Genomic DNA, 11470 nt, shown 5'->3' on the forward strand with positions numbered 1-11470 from the left:
TATTGAAATGTACTATTTTTCAATCAAATCATTCCCAGGGGAGCAATTCCTAGGGAAATAAACATGGGTCACTGGTTTCACAACATGATTAATTGATGTTGTTTATTTACTGGAGACCGCAAGGCCAAAAAACAACAACCTTTCGTCATTAATTCATCCACGGTCAATAAATCTTTAGTTTAATTCAATTTTTTAATGTGGATAATTATTGAAGGAGTTCACTCAAGGTCATAACTAACATGATCATCTTCTAAAGCAATGTAATTGACACTTCCCTGCATAGGAAGACTCACTCACATTTTTTCACCCACCCATTTTTATGAGCCACAATCATGTTTTGTATTACTACTGAAAGATATCTTGAATTTGACTCGGTTTAAGAGGCAATGGAACTTACCATCGAAGTAGAAACTGGATTCCAAGTTTTTTCGTCGTCAGACGATTATTCAATAAAAGCCAAATTCTTACATTATCAATAATTTGGTATCTATAATGTAAGAATTTCGCTTTTATTGAATAATCGTATTATTGAATAACCGGGTTCGATTCCCGGCTGGGTGAAGCGGAAATTTTTTCTCTCTAAATTCTAATTCTCTTAGAATTTTTTTTTTTTTTTTTCAATAATTTGGTATCTATAATGTAAGAATTTGGCTTTTATTGAATAATCGTATTATTGAATAACCGGGTTCGATTCCCGGCTGGGTGAAGCGGAAATTTTTTCTCTCTAAATTCTAATTCTCTTAGAATTTTTTTTTTTTTTTTTCAATAATTTGGTATCTATAATGTAAGAATTTGGCTTTTATTGAATAATCGTATTATTGAATAACCGGGTTCGATTCCCGGCTGGGTGAAGCGGAAATTTTTTCTCTCTAAATTCTAATTCTCTTAGAATTTTTTTTTTTTTTTTTCAATAATTTGGTATCTATAATGTAAGAATTTGGCTTTCGCTAAATAGTCCTCTGACAACGAAAAAGCTTGGAAGCCAATTTCTACTCCGATGGTAAGTTCCATTGCCCCTTCAGTGAACAAAAAATCATGATAATAAACTTACTACGGAACAGGTGTCTCGGAATTAATCTCTAAGACTACTAGTTTTCGAAATATTTCAAAAGCATTGTTCAGCTTATCTCTTCTTTATGACATCTCTACAAGAATAGAATCATAAACACCGAATCATTTCTACATGATTCGGTGTTTATGAGATTTAAAAATAGAATGATTTATGAGAAGCAAATAAAATTTTTTATTTGATTCTCATTTGATTGTAATCAACGTCAGCAGTGGAGGGAAAACGGTTCTAGTTAAGAGTGAAAGCTCCGCTAAATCAGGCAAATATCTCTAAAATGAGCGATTTCAAGACAACATTATGTCACGAAATATTTTCCTAGCTGAAGAAATTTGCGATAGATGTGTCTTGATATTTCCTTCTGAAAATAATGATTGCCGAGTGAACTTTCATCTTTGACAAAAAAAATATTGTTGAAGGAATTCTCAATTGATTTCAATTAATTCATTCGCTCAGTTCCACACAAATGGAATTCACATAAAACTATGTTTGAAAAAGTTTTTTGTATATGAACGACACACATTACTCAATTCCTTTATTTTATGCAAATAAATTCATCAAGGACCTAATAAAATGAAATTACTCCAGAAAAGATTAACATTTTATTTCGTAAATAAGGGGAATCATCTATTGGTCGAACGAATGTGCTTGATAATAACTGGAATCGAAGAAAAATTCACCGCTTGAACTAATGAACGGCATATGGGTTTTTTCGAAGAGGAAATAGGCCACTTGTCATTGATTAAACCAATTATTCCCAGATAAATAGGTCAATTGGCTCAAGCACTGGTCGATATGGAAAATTAGACAATTCCTTCTATTTCCGAGAGGAAATGATTTACAGGAAGTCATCAAGAACCCTTTTTTGTAAAACATAAATGCGTATTTAGCTCCTAAAAAATGAGCATTTTCATTTCAAAACACAAATTTCCAAGATATTTTTTATCATTTTGTTATTTTATTCATTGAAGATCCAAAAACTTGTCGAAAATTTGTCGGATTAAATTGTTGTTCCACAATTATCTTGAAATAGTATACTTCGCTATAAGTACGTCAGTGTTTTTGACTCGTGGTAGGTGCGTATCCTGTCAAAGAACACTTTTCCCACAAGTGTCGAACCCTATTTTTCATCACAATATGTGGAAAGATGATAATGCTCTTCTTTGGAAGTAAATTCCAAGTTTCCAACATGTCAACCAATGTTGGCTGTAAAAATTGCGCTAATCTTGGCCCAGCCCCGACTGCCAAGATTGAGTCAACATTGGCGGGAGGTTTTTCTCTCTGAATTCTAATCCACAAGTAATTTTTTTGTTTCGTTTACTTGCGAATGTTGAGTTAACACTGGCAGTCGGTGTTAAGCCGACATTTTAATCGACAATTGCATTGATTTGGATATGACGTGTGGAGCATCCACACGTCGGAATTGTTTAATCAATATTTTCATAACAAAAGTATTTGCGGGTCCGATACTGAATAAGTAGTCACACGGTGTAACAAGAGTCAACCTGAGCTCTTTGAAGGTAAAACCGTAGGAGTGCTTATCAAGCATTTTGGATTTGCAACCGCCTTGCGACTCTGCTCCAAGGCAGAGTACGGTGGGAGGCCGAAGTGTCCAGACGTTGGCCTTCCCCAAAAATCTAGATCCGCGTACGCCGAACCCATTTAACCCATTTTGTCGTGTAACCTTCTTATTAGTTAATTATATTCTCATGATTGGATAACTTGGAGTGTTACTGGTTATTTGGGAGGAGAACCATTCCTAAATCTCCCTTTCCGATTAGTTCCTCCGTGAGCGAACGACCCGTAAGCTCACCGGTATCGCTAGCTAGGCGAAAGGGTCAACTGACGACCCGCGGATTTTAAGATACAACTAATAGTATACTAAAATCCCAAACGTCACATTGGTGCCCCACGTTGGGCGCCACTGTGACGTTTTAGGTAGTTCACTCACTGCCTTCAATCCTGAGTGATACTACCTTGAGTGACTAGTCCCTGTGACTAGTCACTATTAGTAAGAGAACCTTTTATACTTCCTTGCTAGGGCCGTCAAACACCCTATACCCAGCTAACTATTACGGTTACGCTTACGGGGGATTCGCTCACTTCCGGAATAGTAGGATGTAGGGATTTTAAGGATGTAACTATGGGACACTCAATGCCTGGTAAAAGCTATAGGTTTATTCTTGGCTAAACTACGAACTAAATACAAGACACTGATTCGATTGGGGGGTTCGGTATACGCGATATTAAAAGTGGAGGAGCTGCGATGACCGTTCAGCTTCACTCCCGTACTCACTCTCTGACTCTTATGAGTCCTCAAAAGTTCCAAGACCCGAAATTTCAGATCTAAGCAATCCCACAGTCCTGGTGCACTAATACAATTTCATGTCATCACTGACACAAAACTAAACAGTCAAACAGCTCTTCTTCTAAGAAGCTGGACTCAGGTGTCACCATGGGAATGCTGAGCTCTGCTCGTGAACGATGAGACAAAAATCACTTTTCTTTTCCCATCGTTTAGAATTATAAATTGAATGTAACGTATTATTCATCATACGTCATTGTTATTCACAAACAATCGACGTATTGATCACAATACGTCACATGGATTAATTAGATTGAATTAGATTTGATTAAATTTGAATTAATCTTTGGGTTTTTTTCATTGACGTATGAACCTACAGTGGGTTATTTACATTAACAAACAGAAAATTTTAATTTAACATTGGTTCCATTCAATTTTTTCTGCATGGTAGTTTTGGTTTTCCTTAGATTCTAATTTTGTTACTTTTGACAAATTCGTGGATTATTCGCAGAGGTTCTAAGTATTTAGAAGCAAGGAATGCATATATGCTGAACGGCCTGGGTAAAACTGAATTTCAAAAAGCGTCACAATTTTGAAAACACTACCACTAATCAAGATTAAATTGGTATCAGATGAAAGGGCTCATTGAACTCTACACTCCATGAAAAGCAGAATAAAATATGATAAATTTATTATCGAAACGAAGGGTAAAATTCGGTCACATGTATGCACACGCACCCACATGAATACATGCATACGGACATGGTCTAAAACCATCATATTCTAATTCCCGAGCCCAAAATAGGATACTCTAATACAAAAAAATAGAAACTTGGATCTTAAAGATAACAATACTTCCATTCAAAAGTAAAAATAAGGATTTCTATGTAAATTCGGCAAAAGTGTTCGCAATTCGTAGGGAAATAAACATGGGAAAAAGTGTCCGCAAATCTAATAACTTTCCGAATGAAAAATTCAATCTTCTATTTAGAAATTTTTATCTAAAACCAAAAACTTTTTCTCTCTACAAACAATTCTGCAGCGAAGTGATAAACTAGGATAAGTGCAAAAATGGAAATTTTTCAGGAGAGTTCAAAAAGTTGACTACATTTGAGAGAACTTTTGATTGAAGCAATAGGAAAATTTTCAAAAAAAATTGCATTTATCGTAGTTTACCACTTTGCCACAGAATTGTTTTCCTAAATATTATTGGTCTGTAAAAACCTCAAATAATGATTTTTTCTCATCTCCAGGGATACGTAGGAGAAGGTTTGGACAAAAGTCCGTAAACGACTGTGGATTGAAAGCACCTTGACATTATGAATGGATTCTCGTCTTTCGATTCGAACTCCAACCAACTGGGATATCTCCAAACCCACCACAAGTGTACTTGTGCTTCGACGAATTCACGAGAGCAATCGTGTGCCAGCGGTCTATCCGAATTCCTGCCTATATTTAAAAAAATCCGAAAACCGAAAAAAAATACAAAACTGCAAAAAACGTAAAAAAAGTGGAAAAGTTGTGATGAAAAAAAAAATAATAATAATGGCTCGGTCTGTGCAGTTGTGCGTTCGTTTAAAATAATGCCAGGTTCTCCATTATATTCTCTTCATTTTAATTCTTTTCTTTGGTTGTTTGTTTGCACTCGTTAATGGGTGAGAGGAAAAGTTTTAGGAACGTTTATCACGTTACGTTTAAACTCGAGCAGCAACCGAGGCTGTTATAGAGAAAAACGAGGCAAAAATCCAGGCATTATTGTACACTGGAAATGAAAAGCCATGTAAATATGTATGTAGCTCGATAAGATATACTTATTGTTATGGTCGACAATGTTTCGACCGATTTCCCCCTTCCCGTGTACCTCACGCGAGTTCCAACGTGTACGGGAGTTTTGTTCAAAACTAGAAGAAGAGAAAAAAACGTTTAACAAAATTTATAGCGTTAAAATCGTCGGAAGAGTCATTTTTTTCCTTTTTCCCCAAGTTATTGACTTTTTGCTAGTGTTAACTAATTTTTTGTGTTTTATTTTTTTTTGTTTTATTCTCCGGTTTTTTTCGCATTTTCCTTTGAGAGTTAATGAAGAACTATTAACGAATTCATCGTTTGAATTTACGTAGATGGAGGTGGGATTTGAGGTGAAAGAGTGAAAAGGGATGGAAGTAAGGGAAAAGTTGGAGGGATTTGTTGCTGATGTCTTGAAAAGTCTTGATATTTTCTCGTGGCTTCAGTTATTATCGGAAGAATTTTAGAATTCAGTGAAATATGCATTGAAGTATGAAATCATTAATTGATCCAATACATGGAAAATTAATAAGTGAAGTTTGTAGAGGAAAATGTCGAAAGATCTTCTTTCCAATGACGTAAATTCTCTACGAAAAATATTTCTCGACGTTTTTATATAGATCTAGAAGGTTCAGAGATATTGGAAAAATAATCCTGAGAAATTCTTCTAGATTCTAGGTTCATCTCTTTTCGCCATTTCACTACTGAAATGAAAGTAGGAAATATTAAACCAGAATTTGAAAGGGTGAGAGCGTAGAAAAATGTCCCCAGTGACATTACATAACTGTGAGTTTTATCAGTACCACGTGTAGTATTCTGTAATGAGACTAGTGAATGGATAATTAACATTTTTGGGAGGTAGAGAGGTATTTTTTGTGATTAGCGAGGATAATTAAATGGAAAATTCATGAAACTGTAGATAATCGAAGGGAGTTATCATCAATTATTTTATTATCTATCATTCCTGCTATCTTATGATCTTAACTTAAGTAACTACGAGGAAAAACCACTTCATTAATCCAATTATCAGTCATTGTTTAACGGTCATAGGAGAGTCCTTTAAAATTTCTAACATTTCCTCTACCCTCTCACCCTCATTGTATTTCGGCTTGTCCTCCTCAATATCTACTTATTAAAAAGAATTTCATCCAGAAGGCAAAGAATGAAAACGATTCTCAAGTGAAATTTTTAAAGCAAATCAGATATACAATGGAATGTACTTCATATTCCCAGGAATATCTCAGACAAGAATCATTTGAGGTAAAAATGGCAAAAGATTTTTTTCGTAGCTGACAAAATTCTCTTTAGAAAATGTTTTTTGATAATTTTCTCTAACATGACTACCGAGATGATATGACAATTTCTTGGCAAAAAATGCAAAAGAATATAGTCTTTTACTGAGTATGCTATTGTCTTAGGAACACCAATTTCAGGAGAAAAAGTCTAAAGACTTTTTATGGAGCAGAAAAATTTCTTTATGAAAAAATGCTTCTGACATTTTCCTCCAAGTCCACTTGTTCTCCCGATATTTACGAAAACATTTGCATGAAATTTTGTGATTCATCTTCATATACAATTTCACTACTGAATTCCATTTTGAATCCCAATTCTAATTTTCTAATCAACTTCCTCTTTGTTCCTCATAAGTGGCCATTACTATTTATTATTTTCCGCAAACATGTCAAGTAGTGTTCATACGAAGCACTGTGGAAAATAAAAGAATTAAATCTCTTGCATATTGAAACCCATCGAATAATCAACAATTGTAATTCAGTCGGATTTAAAAATCAAGGAGAAGTGAGAATGAGAGAGTGAGAAAAGCTGTAAAAAAATGAGATAGAGACTAACGTGGTAGTAATAATGGAGGACAAAAAATGGGGTAGATTTGCAATTTATGTATATATTGTATTTTGCAATCTACGGCTGCGTTGGAATGTATTATATATGGTTAAAGGGGTTCATTCATAGGAGATTCCAGTGGGAAAAAAAACACGTATGATTAGGTATTTCGTTTGGACAGGCATGTACAAATCTTAAAAGAAAATGAGAAAACGAAAATAATAAATCTGTATTGATTCTATTTCATAACAGAGTTATCATTTTTTATCCCCCTCTTTCTTCTGTCGGAGAGTACAAAAACGGTGAGGGTATTTACACCATGAAATTTTGAATTAATTATTTTTATTGAGATGGTTCTTTCTTGGAACAAGTATTATATACTTGAAACAATTCCAAATAAATAAGATCCTATGGTCAATATCAATTATTCCTTCTTGAGATACATTTCCTCGAATCAAATAGAACAGTCCTTCACGTCAAGTCACATATATTCACCACAAAAATGAAAAAGTTCTATTTTTTTTAACCTAATATAATCTCCAGTCGAGAAATTTTCTACTCTCATGAATTCAGTAGTGAAGTGATCAATTGGTTTAAGTCGACTTAGCTCCCAGTTGTGTTTTTGTTGAATAACTCAGAATTTAAGAAAGATAATGCCATTTTTCTAACATCTTTTTCGATAGTCTTCACTTTCCTTTACTAAAAAGATTTTTAGGAAAATTTTGCTAACTCCTTTAGAATTTGAGATATTCATCGAGAACTGCCGTTAGAATGGAATTGAATTAGACCGTTTGACCACTTCATTACTGAATTGATAAAAAATTCGTACTTAGGAGATGATTACATTGAGGAATGAATTGAATGTTGTTTTCTTGAATGAAGCCGAAGTTTAAATTGACCTTTACGTACATCATATTGAACGCAATTTGTGTAATCCAAGTTTGTGTTGAATTGTCGTAATCTCTGAATTTTTTTTTTTTTATATTCCGGCCCTTTCTGCCCTCTGATTGGCTAATCGGCCCTATCCAACCCTATGCATGCGGCTGTGGATTCTACACTGCACCGCATTCGCACTCCTATAGAACATAGGAGTAGCATGGGAAACCACAGAAAACCCATGCCGGTACAGGCGGTCCACTATATTAGCGACCTCCCGCTCACCGGAGCCTCTGGTTGAAAAACTCGGGTCCACGGGGAATCGAACTTCACAACCTTTCGCACACTAGGCTCGCACCTAGCCGCTTCGGCCACCGATGTCGGTGTAATCTCTGATTCTGTTATGGTAAACTAATGCGATTTTTTTACTCAAGAAATATCACGCAAGAGATATCGGGTATCTTCTTGCAACGCAGCGATACCTTACTACAATGTCAAAGTTTTTTCCGCGTAACTATATTTATCCTGATTCGACATCCGAAATGCTCGTGTTGACTGAGATAACAGCGTATTTAGTCATGAGAATAATTGTGATTTTTGAGTAAACCAACGAATTTTTGGAGTTGGCAAACTTTTCGCTAAAAAGAAATTAAATACTTTCATTATTGCGACAAGTAAAAGGAACTTCAATTCTCAAGAAATTCGAATTCTCCCAATCAAATGTATCTTAAAAAGAGACAACTGGTATTCACTATGAAATCATGTTTATTAGAAAATTACCAACCAAATGATAGTTGGTTTAAATAAAATTCTCTTGATAAAATTAATTTTTTCAGTGTACCTCCTCTGGGGGTTTACCAGAGGAGTTGTGAAACCGTAAAAAAAGATACAAAGGCAGATGGCTGAATTTGTATGGCAAAATTCTTATGAAACCTTATGAAACCTCATCTATTGTGAAGTATAAGAATGGATACTCTTCACTTTTTTCTCCAATGTGTATTACTCAAAGACAAATCCAGCAGTTGAACTCAGCCTAGGCTCATCGGAAAGGGAATGGTATATTCCATGCAAAAGAAATGATTTCGTTTCATCAACTTTAAGAAACAAGTGCAGTGTCAATCTCGACCCATTTGGCCGGATCTCGTGTCACCAATTTGCAACTAAATTCGATTGCACTTGTCAGAATTGAGTCTTGGCTCTTTGGAAAATTACATCTTTCCCATTGATCAAACTAATCGTGTGACGTCAATACAATTTGAGTCGAAAACATTTCCACAATTTCATTCTTAAAGTAGCTCTACTCTTTCAGTTGTCCGATTTTCCAATCAAATTGCATGGGAAAAATAAAATTCATACCCAATTATTTCTATTTATCGTATGGGTAGATCCATTTTAACCATTAATCAGGAATTGTTATTCATAAAAAATAACGTTAACTCAGGTTGTGAATTATGGGATAGTTGGAAAAATCAGTAAACCATACTGTTGTACTGGGTTTTGGGTGTTTTTGGCTTGTGACGACGAGACTTGCTATTCTGTCGATTTGTGTTCACGGATGAAAAAGTTTAATAGAACACCTACCGAATTCGCTAGACAATTCTATTAAATTTTCTATGAGTGTTTGGCCGATTCTTTTGGAATGATCAGTAGAAAATATTCTATGGAAAAAGTCAAGAGAATACGATTTTTCTACATAACTTATTCTATGGAGATATTTTCTACACAATTTCCGCGGCTCAAATTTTCCAAGTTTGTATGATTTTTTTGATGAAAAGAAAAAAATACTAGAATGCAAAAAAATTAGAAAATTTGAGGACATTCTATAGAAAATATCTGAACAGAGTAAGTTATGTAGAAAAATCGGATTCTATTGACTTTTTCTATTGAATATTTTCTATTGAACATTTAAAAGAATCGGCCAAAAACTAATAGAAAGTTCAATAGAATAAATCCAATAGAATTTTCTAACCAATTCGCTTGGTTTTTCTATTAAATTTTTTCGTGCGTGTTATGTTCTTGAAACTCATTAAGAATGTTCTTACTATTTTATGGTGACAACGTACTCGAAATGTCAAGAACCTGAGGAAGCATGAATTACAAGCGAAACGTCGCAATTCGACACTGAATAAGCACGGTTTACTGATTTTTCCAATTATCCCATAATTCCCATCCTGAGTTAATTGAGTAACATGGAAATGAACAATAATATTTAAAAAATCACATTCTTTCTCTTGGAACGGTTTCTGATGGTCTACCTCCTGTGATCGGTTTTGGTGACGATCGCTTCTCAGGGATTCTAGACAATTAACACTTTCCGCTTTTCGATTGAGCACTCCCATCTGCAATTCTAATTGTAGAATTACCTCGTCAGCGAGTGACTTCAGGAGAAATTTGAAGAATTTCTCATCTCAAAAAAGGGCTTCATAGATTTTCTCCTAGAGTCCCTTGCTCCCGAGATAGATGCATTCATTCGGACTTTCTGGTGACGAATGAAAATATCCCGTCGCTCTGGGAGAATTTTGGTGAACGTTGCTCCTGAGAGATGAACCATTTCAATCTGTACTGAGTGAAAACAAAATTTTCTCGACCAAGTTTTGTTTGAAACGAAAACGTCGTCAGGTAAAAAATTATAATTAGGCAGCTGCATTTCTGAAATGCAATGAGCAAGCAATGTTAAAATTAAGTCATTTTGTAAAAAATTTCCAGTGACATGATCCTGAAAATCAAAGGAAAGTCTTGAATTCAGGAATGATGTCTGTAGGTTTCAGTAATATTTTCGCGGAAATTCCGGGAACACTTATTGGGAATTTTTATCGCGTTGCCGTAATACGGAAATTTCAAGAAATTTCGTCATTGGAAATTAAAAATTTCTATAAATTTCAGTCCAATTATATGTGTACGTCCACGTGAAAAGGGCCCATTTTATCGCATCTAATTTCCGAGATATTCACGTTTTTCTCTCCACTCCATTTATCCCATTGTTAAATTGATTTTTTGATCTTCTATACGGACGTCACACGGAGAAAAATAAATCGGTAAAAGTCTTGCGATCGCAAGGAGTTTCCCGAAGATCCCCATTTTTCATGCACGAAGAACAATGAAGCTTTTTGGAATCTTCGGGAAATTCTATCCTATCCTACTCAAGTAGGAGCGGAGGCATGAATTTTCAAAAGCGCGGAGTAACCCCGAACGGTTCTCCGGCGTCGAGTGAGCGCGGAGGGGCTCCCCCGATTAGTAAATTCATTCCCCCCCTCCCCCCGCCGCCCTAATTGCGAAGAGGGAATGAACGCAACATCTATCGATCGAGAATAATATTCTCAATAAATGACAGTGGTTTCATTCCCTTAGTCTCTATTAGGAGAGGAGGAATGAATTTTCAAAACGCGCAGTAACTCCGAACAAGTTCTTCTCATTCAAAAATTAATTTCTCCCCTCCCTAATTGAGATGAAGTAATGAAACCAAAGCTTATCGATTGAGAATTATATTTTTAATAAATGACATCGGTGTCATTTCTTAATCTCAGTTAGGAACGGAGGAATGAATGTTCAAAAGCGCGGAGAAACCCCGAACGGCTTTCCGACGTCGAGTGAGCCCGGAGGGG

The 11470-nt window shown here is 35.3% G+C and overlaps 1 protein-coding gene across 4 annotated transcripts in view; it reads left to right on the forward strand.

Moving 5' to 3' along the window:
- The window catches only part of LOC107039489 (serine/threonine-protein kinase 26), a 56605-nt gene extending 49367 nt beyond the window's left edge, over positions 1–7238 (forward strand). For all 4 annotated transcript variants that reach the window (XM_015259118.2, XM_015259119.2, XM_015259120.2 and 1 more), the window contains exon 6: positions 4625–7238. In XM_015259118.2, coding sequence (XP_015114604.1) covers positions 4625–4634 — 10 coding nt within the window. In that variant the 3' untranslated portion in view covers positions 4635–7238. The remainder of the gene's footprint in view (positions 1–4624) is intronic.
- The last annotated feature ends 4232 nt before the right edge of the window (positions 7239–11470 follow it).

The sequence above is a fragment of the Diachasma alloeum genome, unplaced genomic scaffold (assembly GCF_001412515.2).
Source record: "Diachasma alloeum isolate Michigan unplaced genomic scaffold, Dall2.0 Dall_scaffold_00300, whole genome shotgun sequence".
Lineage (NCBI taxonomy): Eukaryota > Metazoa > Arthropoda > Insecta > Hymenoptera > Braconidae > Diachasma > Diachasma alloeum.